At 41.9% G+C, this 22,130-nt stretch overlaps 1 protein-coding gene across 1 annotated transcript in view; it reads left to right on the top strand.

Moving 5' to 3' along the window:
- Positions 1–14,863, top strand: part of ACTR3B (actin related protein 3B) — a 52,429-nt gene extending 37,566 nt beyond the window's left edge. Inside the window, 4 exon segments of the mRNA XM_075124755.1 lie at positions 12,486–12,611; positions 13,178–13,217; positions 13,220–13,253; positions 13,852–14,863. Coding sequence (XP_074980856.1) covers positions 12,486–12,611; positions 13,178–13,217; positions 13,220–13,253; positions 13,852–13,984 — 333 coding nt within the window. The 3' untranslated portion in view covers positions 13,985–14,863.
- Positions 14,864–22,130: the final 7,267 nt, after the last annotated feature.

Raw genomic sequence — 22,130 nt, 5'->3', positions numbered from 1 at the left:
ACTGACCGCTATTCCTACCTGCATGCCTCCAGCTTTCACCCTGACCACACCACACGATCCATCGTCTACAGCCAAGCTCTGCGATACAACCGCATTTGCTCCAACCCCTCAGACAGAGACAAACACCTACAAGATCTCTGTCAAGCTTTCTTACAACTACAATACCCACCTGCGGAAGTAAAGAAACAGATTGATAGAGCCAGAAGAGTTCCCAGAAGTCTCCTACTACAGGACAGGCCTAACAAAGAAAATAACAGAACGCCACTAGCCGTCACCTTCAGCCCCCAACTAAAACCCCTCCAACGCATTATTAAGGATCTACGACCTATCCTAAAGGATGACCCAACACTCTCTCAAATCTTGGGAGACAGGCCAATCCTTGCCTACAGACAGCCCCGCAACCTGAAGCAAATACTCACCAACAACCACATACCACACAACAGAACCACTAACCCAGGAACTTATCCTTGCAACAAAGCCCGTTGCCAACTGTGCCCACATATCTATTCAGGGGACCCCATCACAGGGCCTAATAACATCAGCCACACTATCAGAGGCTCGTTCACCTGCACATCCACCAATGTGATATATGCCATCATGTGCCAGCAATGCCCCTCTGCCATGTACATTGGTCAAACTGGACAGTCTCTACGTAAAAGAATAAATGGACACAAATCAGATGTCAAGAATTATAACATTCATAAACCAGTCGGAGAACACTTCAGTCTCTCTGGTCACGCAATCACAGACATGAAGGTCGCTATCTTAAAACAAAAAAACTTCAAATCCAGACTTCAGCGAGAAACTGCTGAATTGGAATTCATTTTCAAATTGGATACTATTAATTTAGGCTTAAATAGAGACTGGGAGTGGCTAAGTCATTATGCAAGGTAGCCTGTTTCCCCTTGTTTTTTCCTACCCCCCCCGCCCCCCAGATGTTCTGGTTTAACTTGGATTTAAACTTGGAGAGTGGTCAGTTTGGATGAGCTGTTACCAGCAGGAGAGTGAGTTTGTGTGTGTATGGGGTGGGGGGGTGAGAAAACCTGGATTTGTGCTGGACATGGCCCACCTTGATTACCATGCACATTGTAGGGAGAGTGGTCGCTTTGGATGAGCTATTACCAGCAGGATAGTGAGTTTGTGTGTGTGGTTTTTGGGAGGGGGGTGAGGGGGTGAGAGAACCTGGATTTGTGCAGGAAATGGCCCAACTTGATTATCATGCACATTGTAGGGAGAGTGGTCACTTTGGATGAGCTATTACCAGCAGGATAGTGAGTTTGTGTGTGTGGTTTTTGGGAGGGGGGTGAGGGGGTGAGAGAACCTGGATTTGTGCAGGAAATGGCCCAACTTGATGATCACTTTAGATAAGCTATTACCAGCAGGACAGTGGGGTGGGAGGAGGTATTGTTTCATATTCTCTGTGTGTATATAAAGTCTGCTGCAGTTTCCACGGTATGCATCCGATGAAGTGAGCTGTAGCTCACGAAAGCTCATGCTCAAATAAATTGGTTAGTCTCTAAGGTGCCACAAGTACTCCTTTTCTTTTTGCGAATACAGACTAACACGGCTGTTCCTCTGAAACCTGTTCTTTTGTTCTAAGAGACCACAATTCCAACAGGGCATTCTTTGCACCCAATGCTAGGGAATTGATTAGTACTGTACTGTCTTTACAGAAGAAGGCCATCTCTTGAATTGCATGCACCGCTGTCCTCCGCATGTAGGTGTTTCTTTTTTGGGGAGACGGTGGTCTCCCTGTCAAATATCGATTAGTTCCATGCTGAATTAATATGAGGTCTGTCAGGATCACAATGAGATGGAATGGCTGCACACAGTAATCAGGGTTGCCACTTTGCTAGTTTATAAAAGCTAAAGCTGGGTCCTGTTTTAGCATCAAAGTCAGCCTGGTAAATAACCTTTCCTTGGCTAAGTCACTAAGTGGGAGATTTTTTTTTTTGCCTTCTCTCCTTGTTCACTTTATTACTTTTTATGTATAGTACTGCCAGTGTTTGTTTTTTAAAACTCCATCTTGACTTTACTTCTGGGAAGCATTGATTCCTTTGTCTCTCTTTACATGGAGTTAATAGTTCCAAAATAATTGATGGGAAATGCTGCTCTTTCCTTAGATGGAAGAAGATGGGTAGGTCACTAGGTCCTGGAAGCAGAGGGAAGACATAATACAGAGGCCTATTTTTATGATTTTATTTCTGTACGTGGAATAGGGGAAAGGAGAACAGAAGGAGACTGAAAGGAGATGTTTGAGATGAACTACCAGTGCAGAAATCATAGTGGCTAGTGGGGGTTTTTACTTGGTGACTAAGTAATGGGCTTTCTTCCACTCTGATCCCTGTCTCTGTATCTTAAGTATTTCTAGAATGCAGCAGTAACTTAAAAGCTAAACACAGTAGTTTAGATTCTCTTAGGATGTCCCCTATGGACACTATTAGTAGATTGCTCTTCTGTTGTTCTCCCTCTCCCCCCTCCCCCATTCTGTTCCTCTTCCCTCTCACCGTTTTTCACTCATGTACAGATTTTCCATTCTGGTTGAGAGATCTTTGGGCTTCCCTGCTGTGCTGCCCTTTCTCATTGTGCTGAACTTTCAGAAGGTAGAAATCCCGTGAATAACTGCCAAGAGGTGCATCTTCCACCTGGGCTCAGTCAGGGCAATGGGGGACAAGTCCACCCACCAGTGGGAGCCTCCAAGTAAAAGTTAAGTTCAGATCTCCCCAAAGGATACAGCTTCCCTAGTTCTACTAAGAGGTGGGTTCCAGACTTGTTACTCCACTCTTGTAATTTTTGCCTGATTGAGCACCCATGATCTTTACCCTTTCCATTCCCCTGTTTTCACCCAATTTATCCTTTTCTCTGTCCGTTATGTTAATTATTTTGTAGTCAAAGTTGCTGTTGGTAAAAGTGGCTAAAGAGGGAGAGAGCAATAGCATGGAAAAGAACTTTACTTGGGCTTGGTAGAAGAACATAAGTTTGTCTGAGTCACTAGATAAGTAGTAAGTGTACTTATCTTCAGTATTACAGGGAATAATACACACCCAGTCTACAGCAGAGCAGAAAACCCACCTCCACTTTTGATAGCTGTCTGGCTCCCTGTTGTCTATACAGGTAATAACATGGCTGTAGCAGATGTTAGTACTGGATGATCTTCAGTGTTGTCCTGAGATTACCATTTTATTTATCTGAAAGTGTTACCTGAAGTCTTGAAACTGAAGCTCACCATGTCTCTTGCACACCAATGATTCCATAATATGATTAAATCTGAGTGTAGCGAAGGGAGCGGTAGTCAAACATCCCAGGCCCATGGTGCAATTCTGGATATAGTTACAGTAATTTTACAGATGCGCACAATGGTCTTATATAATTCTTGTAAAACTTCTCAATCTTTTAAAAAGAATATTTCTGTTGGTGACAGGTAGCTACAGAAAATTCACAGCATGCTGTTGTTCTTACCTATCTGATCTGCCTCATTTTTGCTCAATAAAAATTCCTCTGTAGTACCTCCTACATTTTTTTGGTGGCTGCTGTAATCTCATTTGACCAGGAGGCTGGGATTGATTGCCCGCTCCTAAGATCTGTGCCTGTGTTGGTCAGCAGGAGGGGCTCTAGGTGTAGTGCAGCTGGCATTCCCACTACTCATTTCTTTATTCCCTCCCATTCTCTCTTATCTCCTGAGAGCGTGTGTGTGTGTGTGGGGAGGGGAAGGGAGGGGAGGCATTAAAAAAAAAAATGTTCAAGTTCTGTGAGGGAGTTAGTACCACCTGTATCCAGGGATGACTGCAAAAGGTCTTGAATAAATGTGTTTTAATATGATGAATTCAGATCTGGGTTTATGTAGTAGTTCTAATAGCCATCATAAGTCTTTTTAAAATAATGCATTAAATTTTGGCTGGACAATTGTTGTGAAGTTGACTGGAGAGCATTACACACAAGTTTGACATATTTCACCTATAGTCATTGACAGTCTCACGTTTTTTATGGGAGGAATGGTGCTTATTGGCCAGAATTCTGAGAGTATCAGTGTTCTGTTTTGTTTTTTTAAACTCTCTCATTCTGTCTTTAACTTCCACCTGGACATGCAACTGAGATGGTGTCACATTCCAGAGTGCAATCCAGGTGTTGCTTCACTACCTGCCCTGTAACCTTGGGTGCCTCACAATGCTGTTGTAGCTCCCAACCTCCGCTGCTCACAAGCCGCATACCAATACCAATGTCTGTATATAGCTACTGCCCTGGTACAGCAAGTCTGATTCCAGCAGCCTGTCAGCAATATTCCAGCCACACTCAAGCAAGGCTGCTGGAAGCTAACTACTTGCAGGGTGACCCTCAACACATCCCCAGTCCTAAATTTTCCCCCAAAACATGGTCTGCACTGTCCAGCCCTCTCCTGAACAATTCAGGTATTAGAGGTCCATTACTCCTGTAAAAGATCAATATTCAACAGTTTGCTGCTTTAACTGGACTTACCAAACAGTTCAGTTTAAACACAACACTGGATTCATTTAGATTAAAAATAAAACAAGATTATTTAACTACAAAAAAAGAGATTTTAAGTGAATTCAAATATCATTAAAGTAAGACATGGTTACAAGAAAAATAAAGATAAAATACTTTCCAGTAGCTAAAACTTAACAAGCTAGTTTTGGTTCAAGGTTAAAAAAAAAAATCCTTACCATAAGTTCCCAGTAACAGGGATAACCAAATTCTCAGGCGAGGATCTCCCCTAGGATCAAAAGGTCAGTTCCTTTGTCTTAGGTGAGAGAGGGAGAGATGCCTTGGGGTGTTTTTACCCCTCATTTTTATGGTCCAGTCATCCTTTGAAGTGCACGCTTCTGAGGTTTATGCCTCAAAGCAAAGTTCATTCAAACAGTAATGACGGTGACATGGAGTCTGGTGATGAAGGTGGCTCCATGCTCTTTCTGAAATACAGATGTGCATTGTCTCTTGCCATTTCTCCCTCTTGCTGTCTCCAGGACTCTGTTTACTACTTACATGTAAATAGAGGTAAACATACATTCCTTTGTTTAGGATAAACCCATTTAACAAATGCCTAGTCAGGGCTATGTGGGTATGAACATGTGCTAACATCGCACAGGGGGAATTAATAATTTTACATATGATGTTGCTATGTACATTTCACCATGATATTATTGACCAGCAAGTTATTAGTTTTCAGATGATACTTCACAGGGCATATTTTGTACAAAGATTATTACAGGAGCATATAGGTTCCTTTCAGTCACAAATGGGCAACAGTGATCTCTGCTCACTGTTCAAGAATTTCAGGCTGCAGTATCTCCCTGTTGCTGCACTATGGGATCAGCATTAGGTGTGAATCCGTGTTCTGTTATGAGACTTAAGCTCTAGCTCCCAGCTGAACTATCCTGACAGCTAACAGAGTTTCTCGTAGCACATCCTGCTTCTGAGCTAGAGTCATGTCTCTCCCCCAAGCTGTAAGATACTCTCCACGGTATGTGGCACATAGGCTTTCTACTTGTGCATATCTGTTGGAATGTGGAGGGTTAAGAACAATTATGGGTGGTGGTGAAAATTTTCCTCTGAAGTCTTCTAACATATCATGCCATTTTAAGCCTTTTCTGAAGGTTGCTTAAAAATATGCACTGCATGATAGGTAGGTGGCACTATCTGACCATCATACTGTGGATGTTTTCAGGTCCAATAACCAGATATGGTGATTTGTGAATTACAAATGAGGATTTATTCTGCAGTGGTCCCTAGCTCAACTGTCATCAGTTTTCTTTTCTGCATTTTTGGTTCTTCCAAAATGATATGAAGCTTTGGAAATGTTATCGAGAACCTTGCTAATCTGTGCTTCAGCAAATAGAAAATCCATAGTTGGCAGTTTAAGTGCAGAGCAGGGAGGCTGGCAGGAGGGGCCAGTGCTCGTGGTGATGCCATTAGGTCCATGTCACATCATCTCTTGGCACTGAGTTTTGACTACAGAAGTTAAGCAACTTATTTCTATCTTTCTTCCTGCTACACAGCATGGGGCATGCCATCCTATCTGTACTGTTGCCATAGTTCAGCCACTGCAGGATCATTAAGGAGGAACCCTTCTCTTTCGTGGCAGCTCTTAAGAGAGGCCGTATCACTTCTTTACTCTATGGCGTTCAGCCCACCTATTGGGAGAGATTAAAGATGGCTGCTGCTATCTCTCTGTGCTGAGGAGAAAAGATCTCCCCATAGCTCCAACCTCTGCTTTTTCTCATCCAGTGAGAAGTGATGTGCATTCCCCTAGCGGGCTGTGAAGTGTATGACTACATACTGCACATAGATGACTAAAAATGGTGGTGATGGAAGTATGCTCCAAGTACAGTGTGTTCAGATGCTGCATAAAGTATCTTAGACTTGACTTACCCACACAGTCTGGGTCCTTTCAAGGCTTCTGCTTATGCCAAACTATGTGGTGGTTTTACAGTTCAGACAAATGTGGACTAGGATTGAGCAATGCCTATTTTAGTTTGATACAACTGGAATTTGACCCCTATCCATTGTTATGAAGAACTAATACAGGAACTGTTGCGTCACCTAAACCTTTGCTGTTACAAATTATAAATGACTGGAGACTGTACCCAAAACAAATGATTGTCAGCTTTTACAAAATGTAGTGTAAAAAGTAGGTTAAACTTTACATTATTGTTGTTTGGGATGAGCTGAATTAATCTATATGATCTTGGAATTTGGTAACAAATTGTTAAATTGATTCTGTGATAATGTCTTAATTTATTTGGACATTTGTTCAAATATTCTGCAGTCTGACTGGAGACTTGCTAACGACATAGTCTGGTTACAGGCTTGACATACTGTGCCTTTCTTAATCATTAAGAACAGCTGAGGTGACCCTCTTAAGGTATGTCTACAGTGCAGATGGAGGTGTCACTTCCAGCGTGGGTAGACCTATCTGTGCTAGCAGGCTAAAGACGGAAGTGAAGCTGTGGCTGCACAGACACTAGGGCAGGCTGGTGGCCCCGAGTGCAATCCCCTCTGAAACCCCTCTGAAACCCCAGGTGCATACTCGGGGCAGCCCGCAGGTGCTGCTACACTGCTCTTTTTAGTGTATTCGTGCGGGTATGTCTGCCTGAGCTGGAAATTACACCCAATTGTCAAGTATGTACTGAAAATGTACTTTTAAGGGACTTTTAAGTCCTGTTCGTTCAGGACTGAAAGTCAAGTTTAGTTCAGAAATACGTTGTTGATTACAAGGCATCTTCCTGACATGCAGTGTAGTTGTAACAGGATTTTAATCAAATAATTAAAATATGGCTCCAGTCGTGACTCAATTTGTTTACCTTTACCTCTAAATAGGTTGTTTTCCTGCATTGAAGTTTTGGGAGAGGAACCAGAATAGTTGCTTTTATAGATTAATTAAAAGAATAAGCAAACAAATATGAAGCTAAAAAAATCACTATCTAATTTACTTCTGACTTCCCCAAACTAATGAAATATAACACAGTGCAATGATCAAATTAAGGTTACAACTGAAATTCAATCAATAGATCAGTTTCAATTTATCCAGCTCACCGATACAAAGATTATTAAATCAGTTTATGAAGTTTACATAAAAATGACTTCCGTGCTTCCCAGGGAATTAAGGACGAATTCCTTTCTTTTCATCTAATAAATTGGGCTAAGAGTCTACTAAAAGTAGATGCACTACAGCAGCACAGCGACACCTGTAGCCTAGATGCTTCCCAGGGCGACGGAAGGGGTGTTTCAGTCTGTCGTTAATCCACTCCCTGAGCGATGGTAGCTGGGTTGACAGAAGACCTGTTCTATCAACCTAGCTGCATGGACACTGGGGTTAGGTCAACCTACCTCCGGTGCCCAAGACATGACATTTTTCACACCCCTGAGCAAAGTAACTAGGTCAATCTAATTTTTAAGTGTACACCAGGTCATAGAATCTGGAATTCATGTGATTTGGTCTTAGCAGAGAACTAGTCCTGGTGTTGTAAATAACTTGAGCTTGTTTCATATGCAAGGGGAGGTGGTCGGTTTCTTCCCTCTGTTAGACTTAAGGCTTGGCTTAGCTGACGGTCAGTCTTTCACGTCTTCTCCGGATGGCTGGTTCAGGTGTTGATATGAGAGAATCCCCCCTTTCCTTCTGGATGGTTAGTCTTATATAGGGTTCAGTGTCCCCTTGCTCTCCCTAAGGGACCATCCTTTTTCACTTAGAGATTCCAGTGTGTTGGCTGTAGCTCATCATGGACCAATAATTTGGTTTCTTGATCTGAGGTCATAGTAGAAGTTTCCAATCTGAGGTGGACATTTTCTTGCAAAATCTGCTGCTGACCATGAGCAGATGTCTTCATTGTAAGCAGGACATGTGAGAGGCTGGAATGAGAAGCTGGAAGAGACTTCTGTCTAATGGAAAAAGGCCCATTCTCACTTTGGTAAATATAATTAAAGGTTCATTGTCAGTTACCCTTTCACACACTTCCACTCATTCCTTATGACAGTAAGCATGACAGGGAAAAAGGGACTCTGAGAGGGGGCCAAGTCCAGGATGAGTGCATGGCCTGCTCCAGTGCCCTTTCACCTAAACTTGGAGCTGCTTTAGCATTCCTTAATATAAACTTCATTCAGCAGTTGACCAAATAAAGTTACCCAAACTCAAGTCTGGCCCATGTTCCCTACAGTAAGGTACTATCTAATCTTTTATCTGAGTGCAATACTTGTGTGTATAATTATCCCAATCATAATATTTGCTGTTCGTATAGCACTTTATCTTAAAACTGCTTTACAAATATTAAACCCCATAATGTCTCTAAGAGGCAGGTAAGTATTGTCCCTTTTAACGGGGAACGGAGACAAATAAATTAATTGACTTGCTGAAGTCACACATGGCTTCAACTGATTTTTCCGTGGTTGCCCAGCAATAAGTCGTCTTAGTGCATCATGCACAGCTTGCATCAAATTTCTGTGGTATGTTAAACCACTTTTATTTCAGGTAATCAATAGGACCGAGAGACCCATTTGATAAGCTTTTGAAAATGAGGAGTTGAAACTCTGGTAAATATGAAAGGCAATGAAATCTGTTCAGCCTCGTACAGGAAGGGCTGGGAGATGTCTCATCTGTACCATCTCTCAGACTTCAGTATCCCAGGGGGCGTTTGCTTAATAGTAAAAGCAAGGGAAGCAAGTGTAAGGGAAGTCTTTCCTTACTGCCAGTCACTTGAGAGCAGTGGTTTTCAAGCTGTGGTCCTTGGACCCCTCAGTGTGCACAGATTATGTCTAAGATTTCCAAAGGGATCCGTACCTCGATTCTAAATTTTGAAGGGGTCCACAAATGAAAAATATTGAAAACCACTGCTTTAGAGGGTAATGTGTTCTGTACGTGGAGGGGTGAAGTTAATTTTCCTAGTTTTCCCTGAAATGTGAACTCACATGGGGCTCACTGTATTGTTCAGTCCATCCTGTGTAGCTAGTCTTGCATATATATGTTATCTGTCCATTAAGGAAAAGTACTTTTTAAAACCCGCTTCTTGTTTAGGGCTATCTTTTTTAAAATAAGATCTTTTAATTGGATCTGTTTGGCTCCTGAGGGATATCATGATTGTGTCTGCAGTGGGTCCTTAGGTTTCTTCTGATTCTACAGATTCTGCATGTTCAAGCACAATGTTTTAAACATTTTGATTAAAAGAATCAGCTGGCTGAGAACAGCTGTTTAGACTTCACCTTCCCTGACGGGCTCCCTCTAGGAGGCTGAAGAATCCCAGGGCGTGTCACTGTGGAGAAATGCTGAAGTTTTCAGTATGACTTGACCAGTCTTTTTTAACATGCTTCACAGAAATCTTTTCCTCCAGTAGCGCTTGGAATGTAATGCTGAGTTCTACCTGGTAAAATGTCCGAGACAATAGGGTTTGCAGGCTTTTATGTTTTTAGGAGGAGGGTGTTGGCAGTTTGCGTTGTCCTCGATTTCTAAATGGTTCTGATGCTTTGGCTGAGTGACAAAAATGTATGCAGATTCCTATTGCCCTATGCACAAAAATGTTTTGGCTTTTGTTCTCCTGGGAGAAAACAGATCTCCTGAGTTCAGGCAATGTGTTGAAGACTAGATGTGAACACAGCTGTCTTCTGCCAAGGCTGTCTTAGGTTTGGCCCAGCACTGGCAGCAACACATTTAGCAGAAGACTCTGAGAAACTAACTAATAGTCTATTAGCAAGTGTGATCTAATGTTTAAAAAGCAAAAACAAAAAAACCTTGGTATAGCAAATGCGCCATTAAAGGAATACTCAAGATCTGCAACAAATTTGATCTGGCTTGTCTAGATATCAGTTGAGATGATTCACTATTTGCCCAGCATGTTTTAATGCCGCTTATGTTCTTCATATACAACAGTGTTTACAGTCATTTAGAAATATTTTCTGTGTTCTGTTATAGCATATCCAAGTTGGAAGTACCTTCTGAACAATGCGTAATTTGCCACCTTAAAAAGTTTGCTGTAATAGCAACAGTAGCAGAGAGCGGATATTAGGTTTGTAGTTAGTTGCACACTGCCTTTCTAGAAAGACCATTTTAAATCATACACTCTAGAAGACTCATATATATCTCCTCTTTTTTTATTTTTAGTTCTAGTAATATAGCTCTCACTTCATCCAATAAATCTACTGTTTAACTTGCTTAAATCCTGAACAGAATTATCACTGTCCCTCTCTATACTAACCTTCCAAGCAATACATTTCGATGGCATCTTCTTAATTGCCATTTTATCAAATAAGTTCCAGTGGACCTTTTTTTTTTAAACTCCTAACAGTTTTCCTTTTGGATATTGAACATGCAGCTAGTAACCCATCTGGACATAGAGAAGACCTTGCTTTATTTTTCTGCGCTTCATGTTGGTATTTGCAGCCGGTCTGTTTTTGACGGCAGATTCAAGCTTTCTTTCTTTTTTTTTAAAAAACTCTTTGTTAATGTTTTTTTTTTTTTTTGCAAGGGCCTCTTCTCCAGAGCATTCTTTTTTTGCTTATGTTATTAAATGTAATCTGAATGAACCCCCAAGTGACACTTTTTCTGTCAACAGGACTTTGACAGATGCCCAGATTATCATCATAAACAAAGAAGCAAGCTGTTCTCTTATTTTACAAGGCAAAACAAGGTTTTCTTGCTATCCATTATTAAAATAACCCCAAGCAGTTAATTCTGCATCCTGCAAGATGAATGTTTGTTACAGATGTCATGGACTCCAGGACCTTCTTTATTTAAAAAAAAAAAAATCTACATGGGGACTGAATAGTTCAAAGGATTTGTACAGGGGGTCTTTCACTTCTGGTTCAGTGGCTGAATTCCAGTCCAGGTCTGTAGGGTCAAAAACCTGTTACCATCTGATAGAAGCTTGGTCTGCAGGAAATGAGCGCCTGGTCACGTTTAGTTAAATTCCTAGTAGGTGTGGTCTGCACCACAAAAATGATTGCAGTAAGTACTAATTGGCACCTTGGTTTGCAATCGCAGCAGATTGAACGGACACGGACTGAGTTTCTTTCTGACCCTTATGGAGCACGTCTTCAGTCAGGGATTAGACCCCTTGTAATGGTGCTTGCTGTGCCGCTTCCTGTGCTGTGTTAGATACGCAGGATTTAAGTTTCCAGGGTCCTGTTTGTCATCTTCCAAAGCGCTGAAACAATTTCATTCATTCTCAGAGTTGCAGGACAGTAAGTGAATGTACGTGTGATTTTAAATGTCCTGTATTTAGTGTCTTAACATAATCCATTGGAGTGCACAGGACCAGACTAGTGGGCTTTCAATAGGGCCCTGAACTCCTAGGGCAGTACAAGACAATCAGGTAGAGGTGGGCACCCTCTGAAGTAAGACTCTTAAAGAAAAGAGAAGACTGGGATACTGTACCTTTCTCTGTTATAGAATTTTTTGTTGGCCCTGTACCTCTGAAATCATGAAGTGGCACAGAACTCAACGGTAACTGTATTTGGAGGGCTGGGTCTGAAAAGGTCAATTGGTTAATGAACTATGTAACTTGTCATTCTGATTTTCCAAAACATATCATGACAAACCTAAAGCTTTATTTGACACCAAGAATAAAACTCCTTATCTGGAGCATCTCCAGTAACTTTGCTGATGATGCAGTATAGAATACATGTGCTTTTATTTATGCAGCTAAATTGCTTCTGCATGAGAGTAATAAAACTTTTAAAAACACACTAAGCAGAAGTGGCTACCACTAAGCAGATACGTGGAGCACCAACATGCCATTTTAATGGCTGTTTTTCTCTTTTTAATCACATACTCACCTGAAATGTAGCTCAAAGCATAACATTTTTGTCAAGCATAAAATGAAATGTAAAGAAACCAGTTCAATAAAATTAACTCGCCTACAAGTTGCGGGCCTACTGTGAAAACGAGGTGGTGGGGTATTTTGTATATTTTGACAGCGTCAGAACAGTTCTTGTTGGGTAATTGACTTTTGTATGTAAAGGAAGAGTTTCTTGTCTTTGTCTTGTAGAATGTGGCTCTTTCAGGAGGATCCACAATGTTCAGGGATTTTGGACGTCGACTACAGAGAGACTTGAAAAGAGTAGTGGATGCAAGATTGAAATTTAGCGAAGAACTCAGTGGTGGTTGGATAAAGGTAAACAAGAATTTCAAATATATGTGTTACATGGGTGAGTGAAATGAATGTGAATGCTTTAAAGCAACTGTTGCATTAATTAATAGGAGATTTCACTTCTGCATAAGAACCTGGGGAGCGTGGGATATATGAGGGTATCCAGATATACAGTTCAGCTGTGACTGCACCACATTAATAAAATTACGTTGTATGTACCATTAAAACAGGTGGACGTAGGTTAGCAAGCAACATGAAGGGACCCTTCTCTTAATGACAATGGAAACTAGGTGCAGAGTGATAACAGAACTTAATCTCTAGTGGGGAAGATTGTGTCCATTGTAATGCCCTTCAGCGTATGGTCTAACTCAGGGTATGGAACTTCATTAACAAGTCCTGAGACGGTGCTGAGACCTGCTTTCCTGAAGGAAGGTGTGGATTGTGTGCTCTGCATTGTGTGTGGGTGGAGGAACACAGGGGAGCTTCCAGCCCTGGGTAAAGATGTGTACCTCTCTCATTCAGAGAAGAGACCCTTGCCAGCAAAATGAAATTTATATGACTCACTAATTTTGAACCATTTTACTTTCTAGCCCAAACTGGTTGAAGTTCAAGTGATAACACACCATATGCAGCGTGGTTTGGAGGTTCTATGCTTGCTTCAACAGCGTCTTTATGAAAATCTTTCTGAATTGTCCTGCCTATGCATTCTTTCTGCCATTGGACATGTTTGATATGCATACCCAGTTTAAAATGCTTTCACTTTTGCCATCCAAAATGATACATGCTATACTCAAACTTACTGGAATCCTTACAGTTTTTAATTGGGGAAAAAAACCCCTTGAACCAATGAGTTTTATCTGACTAAGGACTTCAGAATTTGACCCACTTTTGAACTATCCTGTATTTGACATCTGTAACATGGGATCGTCCGGATTCCATAAATCAGCGCTTAAGAATTGCAAAGACTCTTGGGATTCAAGGCCCAATCCTATCTTATTAATCATAAGAGAAAAAATACAAGAAAATTGGACACAATTAATACTGATTTCACTAGACCCTTCTCCAGACAGATTTCCACCCATTAACTTTCATTTGATTCCCCAAAGAGTTCCTAGCTTACCCTGCTCCTAAAGGGACAGCATCCTGTCTCAGCACTGTAATCCAGAAAAAATACTATTATTAGATGATCCTTTACTGGTGCACAGATTTATTGACCGGTTTCTGCAGTTTTATGTTCTTGATTCATTTTTCTTTTTTCTTAGAGTTTTTCCAAGTATGTCACACCAAGAAGGACTATGAAGAATATGGCTCTAGTATTTGTCGTCATCATCCTGTCTTTGGAGTCATGTCATAACACTTGTCTAATGAAAGTCATGGGTCAGATATCTTGCTGGTGAAGAAACTCTTTTGAAATGGAAGAAGGCAGCAGTTACTGTATATACTGAAGCGAGATGTGGACGTTCATCTCTTGGAGCGTTTGGCTCTCATAGTGCACTACAGCACTGCATACGGCCCAGAACTATTTCAGCAAAAGCCATTTATGTGCCAACTACCTTTAAAGCCTATCCCTCTCTTCCTTCCTAAATGTGAGATTCTAGGTAATAGGTAAGTCTCCGTTGAAGAGAATGTGCAAAACACTACGGGAGTCAGTCTAGAAGATTACAACATTGTCTTACTGCCTCTGGAAAGGAAAAAGGATTTAAGCCTTTCCCACTGAAGCCCTGATTCTGCAATCCAACCTCAATGGATGGATTGTTGTGCCTGTGTGGAGTCCCATTGACTTCAGTGGGACTCTGCATGAGTACAAGTGTCCACCTACACAGATTACATTGCAGGATTGGGGCCTTCCTTTGTGCATAATATGTTCTAAACTTGGAATACAAATGTATGTTTCACATCATTTTCAGTTTTATTATTTTCAGAGGGTGAAATGACAAGTTCTAAGCACAAACAGCTATTAGTGGCATGGAGTGATGTTACAAGTTTCCAATTGTGAGGCATGTACTGGAATTGTACTGGTGCGTCTTGTTGGCAAAACAAAAAAGGAATTTTTTTTGCCACGTATGCTAGAAAATGGTATTTTGTTTGAGTGACATGAACTTTAAGCAATTTGCTGTATTGTTTGAGATTTATTACAGCGTCTATATTATTTTTTGGTATGTCTGAATTTTCTGAAGCTATTTTATAGACAATGAAATTTTGTTTTGGTGTTGGTGAGTGGTGTTTGAAGTGCTGCCTTACACCAATGAAATAAAAGCTGTTAACGTCTTTACAAATACTGTTGTAGTTTGATTTATAAATTCCTTTACCTCTATTTTATGCTTTGCCAGAGATGTTCCCAGGACAGCTTTCCATATGTTTATCAATATATATGATGCACCTATTGCAAAGGCAAAAATATAATAGAATTCTCTAGGTGCAGGTACATAATTATTTAAATCACTTACATTAAAACAGATCTAGAATGACAACGAAGTATCGACTTAGGGTCTCAGAGAACTTGGCAAAAAACTCCCATTCCACCCAGTTCAGGTCACCTCCTTAAGCAAAAGCCCGAGTAAATGGAAAGCCTGGGAACCAGGGCTTGAATGTCCATGAATTTGAACTGTCATAAAATCAGAGGAAATTAATTCTGAAGTCAGAGGCCCTCCATTGAGAGTGCCCTGCTTCCATGTGAATTCTAAAGCTTGTTAGTAAAGTCTCTTCAGCTGGTCTCTACTGAGGTGGAAGGTGAGGATAGAGGTGGACACTTAGTCTTAGTTAGGTGCTCTGATACAGAGGTGGATTGGACAGATTAGTGAGCCTAAACATAAAATGTAGGATTTCGTAGAACAAAACCAGTGTTGACAGTTAAAGTATAGAGACCATTAATTAATGCTCGACATTAGCTGTGTGATTCTTTTTTTTTTAACAAGTCATTTTAAAATTAATACAGAAGCATTGTAAGAGTTCACTGGATTAAACTGGATATTTTTGCCTTTCAACAGGATGTAAAATCCCACAAAATGCTAGTTATTTTGGAACCTCATAGCCGGGGCAATGACCAACTCCAGTTGGTATTGAGACAAAGCTACATGGTACTCAAACTCAAGGGCAAAATAATTAGGAAATATATCTGGCGACTTGAGCAAGTTTATTCTTTATTTTGTGTGTGTGAACTTAGTGCTTATGAAAAGAAACAATTAGTTCATCATCCTGGAGATGGAAGGTTCCTAACCACAGAAAGAAGACAAAGAACAGTCCTGGTGCAAACGCACAAACACTGCTCCTGCCAAATGTGTTTCAGCTCTGAACTAAAGAAGAATCTCCTTTAGGCATGACAAATTGGTTCTGTTTCCAGACTCATTTCAGTTCTTTGTGTACCAGAGACTAACGGACACAAGTTGCAGTGTGTGCTAGTGGGTTTGGGACTTGAGCCTTGCATTCTATCTCTCACTGTACCGCTGGCTTGCTGGGTGACCTCAGGCAAGTCATTTAACCTCTCTGGGCCTCAGTTGGTGGTCATGATATTGACCTCCTTTGTAAAGCACTTTGAGCCCTAGGGATGTGAAGTAATATACAAGAGCTAGGTATTAGTGTTTAAACCAACCTGAATTGCTGTCAGAAGTTAGAGCTGTGTAGAGCAGACTTAACTTCTGTTGCTGAGAGAGAGAGAGCTTATCTCTCTCACCAACAGAAGTTGGTCCAATAAATATTACCTTACCCACCTCTCTAATATTCTGGGATTAACATGGCTACAGCAACACTGCATACTTCACAGGTCTAACAGGTGCAGATTTTGATGGTGGTTTATAATGTGGTCATTTGAGTATCAATTAGGAATTGAGACCACCAGCCTATTTCACAAGAGTCACTAAAGAGTTATCAGCTAATGGTTTTTAGTTTAGTCCAGCTCAGGCTGGATTTGAGCCAGCACCCTGAAGGCGGAAGGCAACATCTCCCATTACCAGTCCCCTGAGCCTTCTCCTTTTCCAGTAGTAAGTGTTTAATGGCACTGAAGGTTTTTATGACCCTAATGAATAGTGTGCATATGTTCACCGTGGTACTGTCAATTAAATACAATTAGTGAAGCCTTGATGTGACCTGAAGTACTAATCTTTCTGTAAATAATTCATTCTTTATGATTGCTGTGTTCTCTCTCATTTGGAAAAAATATGGTTGTGCCAAACTTGAAGCTGAGATGGATCACGTGACAAGTTTCTTTAAACCCACTAGCGATAGCAAGCAGGAATAGATCACCTCCTGCTTAATTGAAGAGCATTACATAATGTTAAAAATTATGTGCCGCAGTGGTGAAATAATTGCGGTAAATGGAGGCTCTGAGGTAAAATTGTGTAGTACAGTTATAGCTAGTTATGTCCGTCTTGAATAGCCAGATTTTTGTAATGGTATTTTTAAACAGGGAAAGGGAAATGGTCAGGAGAAAAACTGCCACCTGGGGTATTTGCATGATTTTAAAAGGTTTTAAGTTTCCACATGGAATGCTTGTGACATTTGAGAGGTTCAAACTCTAACAGAATCCTTGTAGATTGACAATGTGTTGGTTCTGTGGTCGGTTTTAGTCAATGTTTCAACTCTGACAGTTCTGCCAAGGATTCAGGGCCTAATCGAAAGACAACGGAAGGACTCTCATTGTAAAGATCTGGTGGCTAGCATGTGAGTCTGCAGGGCTCTGGGTGACTGGTGCTTTCACACCACCAGCTGGTAGCTCTGGCAGAGCTGCAGTCCTCTGTAAACCCTAGAAAACTAGGCACCACAGGATGTGCTGCCCACAGAAGACCCAAATAGCAACACTCCCCGTGACCTCCAGTTGGTCCACATGCACTATTTAGGCATGGAGGGAATTCCAGGAAACTCTGTGCAACAAGCCAGATCCCTGACCTGCTGCTGAGACAAACCCTGCCTTGTTCCTGCACCCTCTTCTGATTCTTGGTCCCTGCATCCTTGCCTGGTAACTGGGTTCTGTTTCTTTGCTTTCCTAGCTTTGGTCCTGCATTGGAAACACATCTGCTCCTGCCTTCCCTGACTCCAGTTCTGACTTTCAGCCCTGATTCTTGGCTCTGTCTAGTTTGACTCTTGGCTTGGACATTTGGCCTCTGACTCTGTTCTGACCCCCTGTTCCTTTTCTGGTGCCTGACTCTAGCTCTGACTTCTAGGCCTTACTGCCCATGCCTTGGTTCCTGTCACTCTTTGGCTTTGAGTCAGGCCTGTGATGGTCTTGAGCATATCCCTGTTGTTGTCTTGTGTGTTTCACTCTGCCTTCAACATGCTATGTGACTTTGGAGAAATCTCTTCATCTCTGTAAGCCTCCATTTCCCCTCCCACTCTTTTGTCTGGTACAACGGGGTTTGGGGTTTAATTAGTAGAAATGGGTATGCATGAGGTGCTTCACCTATAAAGAACAACAGGGAGCTGCAGAGGTGGGAGAGAGACAACTAGAGTGAAGCTGGAGTGACAGACTCCAGCAGGGAACCTTGAGGTATCAGGTGGGATTGAGAGAGATGGAGAGTGCTGGGAGTGAGTAGGCACCAGCAGGGAACTCTGACTCTAGGCAGGGAAGGCCTGGGAGACCCTCAATGGGAGAGACTGGGAGGGTGGACATGAGTACTTTATTTTGGGAATGATTTTAGTTGTTTTAATCTAGCCCCAAGAAGGCGCATTACTGAACAGAATAAGAGTTGTCCTGCTGGTTTGTTGAAAAGAGGCGAAACTGCTGCTGGGGGCCATTTGCAGAGCCACCCTACAGCCATGAGGGGGCATTGCCCCTGTTACATCTGGTCTATTTAGATGGTAAGATCTTTAGGCACAGGGACTGTCTTATTATGTACTTATACCATACCCAGCACAGTGGGTCTCTGATTTGGTTGGGGCCTCTGCCGTAGCGCAATAATAGTAGAGTAATATGTCATGGAGCAGGCACTAGTGTAGTGAGGCTTGTGGGAGGAGACAGGGTAATACAGAAACATTCAAATCACTGCACCACATGTGGAAATTGTGACTCTGCAAAGACAAGTGGGTTATGTTGCTTCTACTTCAAAATGACTCCAGAAAAAGCTTTCAGTTCATGCCTCAAAACCTACAGTAGCCTTAATGGGCAGCAGGTTTAAAACAAATAAAAGGAAGTTCTTCTTCACTCAGCGCACAGTCAACCTGTGGAACTCCTTGCCTGAGGAGGTTGTGAAGGCTAGGACTATAACAGCGTTTAAAAGAGAACTGGATAAATTCATGAAGGTTAAGTCCATTAATGGCTATTAGCCAGGATGGGTAAGGAATGGTGTCCCTAGCCTCTGTTTGTCGGAGGGTGGAGATGGATGGCAGGAGAGAGATTGCTAGATCATTACCTGTTAGGTTCGCTCCCTCTGGGGCACCTGGCATTGGCCGCTGTCGGCAGACAGGATACTGGGCTGGATGGACCTTTGGTCTGACCCAGTATGGACATTCTTATGTTCTTATGGCTACACTTATAGCAGTGCTTGGGTTATGTGTAGCTACACATGAAAGTGAAAGGCTCTGGCAGCTCCCTAATGTGGGAGCCTTTCCCCGCTGCTGGAGCCTTTTACTGTGGCAGGAAAAACGTGTCGTCAGCAGGACATTCCACTGCTAAAGTTAGTATAGACGGGGCAGGCGCTGCGTGGGCAGGTAGAGAGCTGTGTAGTGTAAATACCTTTAAAGTTCAGGTGTGTAGTGTACGCTACTCGCCTAAGTTACGCCTCACCGCCTACACTGCTGTTTATACCTGCACTGCCTGGGTGTGCAGTGTCTACTGCACACGCTGCTGTCAGTGTACATGAACTTAGGGGCTTGTTTTGGTTTTCACAGCTTTATTCTAGCTTAGTGCAAGCCCAATATTTTTGGGTGACAATTTACTATCGTTTTTGTCAGTAGTTTAAAAATGACTCATAAAACGCAGCTTATTCTCATACAGGTAAAGCATGTGTTGAGACAGCAGATTGGACAAACTGCAGGAAATGCCAGATCCTCCAGTAGCAGCAATGATATATATTATGTTGCATTCAGGACATAACTAATGCCATACAGTAGGAAGTGAGTTTTACTAATCTGCATTGACTTCTGGCATGTTATTGTGTGAGAGGAGAAAACTCCACCATCCACCAGTACACAGACTGTATTTTAAAAGGCCAGTTACGTCTTGCAGCATTCTTCCAGTCAGATGAATGTCTTCTGGTTGAGTCTAAGAACCTACATACATTTCCTTCAGTTATTGTAAAAGTAAAAGAGAAGATAAATCAAAACCTATGGCCTCTCATACAAACAAAACTGAGCAGAATTGGGGGAGGGGTATGATTTGTGCAGTGCTGAAATGATATTGTAAGTTTTATCATTGCACTAAGTATAGGAGCGCAAGCTGGATTTTTTGTGTTGTGCGGGGTACAGAGTTAATGATCTAACAAGTATTCATAAATAAGAAAATGGAAAATCTACCATATATTGCAAAGGGTGAAGGAAATACTTTCTTTTCAACTGATCTTTTTTGACACTTAGGACAAATTCAAGTGGTAATAATGTTAAATATGATCAGTGACATTTAACCCTTCTGTCTGTGTAAATGGGAGGAGAGAAGGAACTAATTTGGATCCTAAAAGCAATTTTTCAACATCACACCGCTTTGTGGTGAGTGATGACTTATTGGTGAGATAGTCTCTTGGTGTTGCAATGTTGAGATGTCTCTGAGACCATGTTGTGCTTCTCTGCAACAACATTTAATAAAAAAGTGACTCTCCAGCCATGAAAACTATACTTTGATAAACAAACTGATGGTGCAATTTTTAAAGCTGGAAGGTGAGATTCAACCCTGGTTATAATCCTTAGTGTCTGCTTTGGTGTGTCGTTGGTTCCCCACTACTTCAGGGGACAACAGCAAAATGGCAGCTACTTTTATAAGGGGGAAAAGTCCACACAGGTGTGAATGGGTGGCTGGTTTTTATATGGATTATGGATATTGATTTTTTTCCCCTCCAGACCCATATGCTACCCTAATCTCAATTCACATGGTGATTTATAGTTTTGTGCAAGAGATTGAGACTTGTGACACCCATGCCGAGGACCAGCATGGGGCCTATGCAATGCAGAAGCCCAACTGATAGGGCTTCAGTGGGAGTGAAAAGTTGTGCATAATAGACTTTACGTTGTCTTTCTGCACAGGAGTGGATTTCACCCTGTGTGAATAGTGTGCAGTAACCTTGTATGAAAGGTTGACCAGAAAGATACTGGACTGTGCCCAAATCTCACTCTTTGTAGTACATGCTGTACTCTTTTATTTACACACATGGCATAAGCTTTGTCAACCTCAGTTTACTGTGCTAAAAGTGGGAGGATGTTGACAATAGCATGGAGAATATAAATTACAGATATGGCTGCAGTCTAATCCGCAGGGGCCTCAGGGTAAATGCTCGGTTGCAGTTTTATCTCACTTTGGTATGGGTCAGTATTTACGGCAATCAAGTTAATATAACTTCTATTCACACATGTGTCAGTCCCAAGAAATTTATTCCTGCCCCTCTGCTTGATGTGATTGACTGGTGGCTGTTTGACACATTTTGCTCTGCAATTAATATTCCGTACATCCCAGGACCTAGGAAACCCAACTGTCGATGTGACAAAGATACAGAATGGCACTATGGATTTTGATATTTCTATACCATATTTTCCATTCCTTATTAACCATGCCTCGTATTTAAGACCCTGCTTTGCTGTCACTTTTATGTGACTGACTTAGAGAATGTTTTAGTTCATTTGTTCATTTAGTCCTACGGTATGTCTTTAATGCTTTAAAGGATTATGGCCAGGATATAATTATGGCCCTGTGGAATAAAGTCTTCAAATGATTTTGCCGCAGTCTATAATTGTACTGCATGTGCCCCAATGGCAAGGATTAATAGAGGATTACAAACTGTTTTCTTGTACCATGCAGTTCATAGCTATGCCATTTACAGTTCAGTGGCTTTAAGGAGTTAGTGACCTCTCCCTGGAAATTTTATTAAAGGACACTTCCTAAGTGGAATTTCTCCCATATCATATTTTGCTTATGTCTGTCCATCACTTCAGATTTATCACCCTGAGCAGCCTCAGTAGCTGAGATCAGCTGAGGTTCTTGAGCCAAAAATCCCTAGGTCTAAATAGCTGGAGATTGAAAGCAGAGTGGCCCTAGTTCAGTTTTGTGAGAGTAGAAAGTTGGCAATCCTAACATCCTTGCCCCACCCCTCCCCTTCTCTGAGACTCCGTCCCCACTTACTCAATTCTCCCCTCCTTCTGTCACTCGCTCTCCCCACCCTCACTCACTCGCTCATTTTCACCTGGCTGGCTCAGGGGGTTGGGGCATGGGAGGAAGTCAGGAGTACAGACTCCAGGCTGCGCTTACCTCGAGCAGCTCCCGGAAGCAGCAGCATGTCCTCCCTCCGGCTCCTATGCGGAAGTGTGGCCAGGTGGATCTGCACGCAGCCTAGTCTGTAGGCACCGCCCCTGCAGCTCCCATTGGCCGTGGTTCCTGGCCAATGGGAGCTGTAGAGCCGTTGCTTGGGGCGG

The sequence above is a fragment of the Caretta caretta genome, chromosome 2, assembly GCF_965140235.1.
Source record: "Caretta caretta isolate rCarCar2 chromosome 2, rCarCar1.hap1, whole genome shotgun sequence".
Classification (NCBI taxonomy): domain Eukaryota; kingdom Metazoa; phylum Chordata; order Testudines; family Cheloniidae; genus Caretta; species Caretta caretta.
The sequence above is the reverse complement of the archived record's forward strand: the minus strand, read 5'-3'. Positions and strand labels throughout refer to the sequence as shown.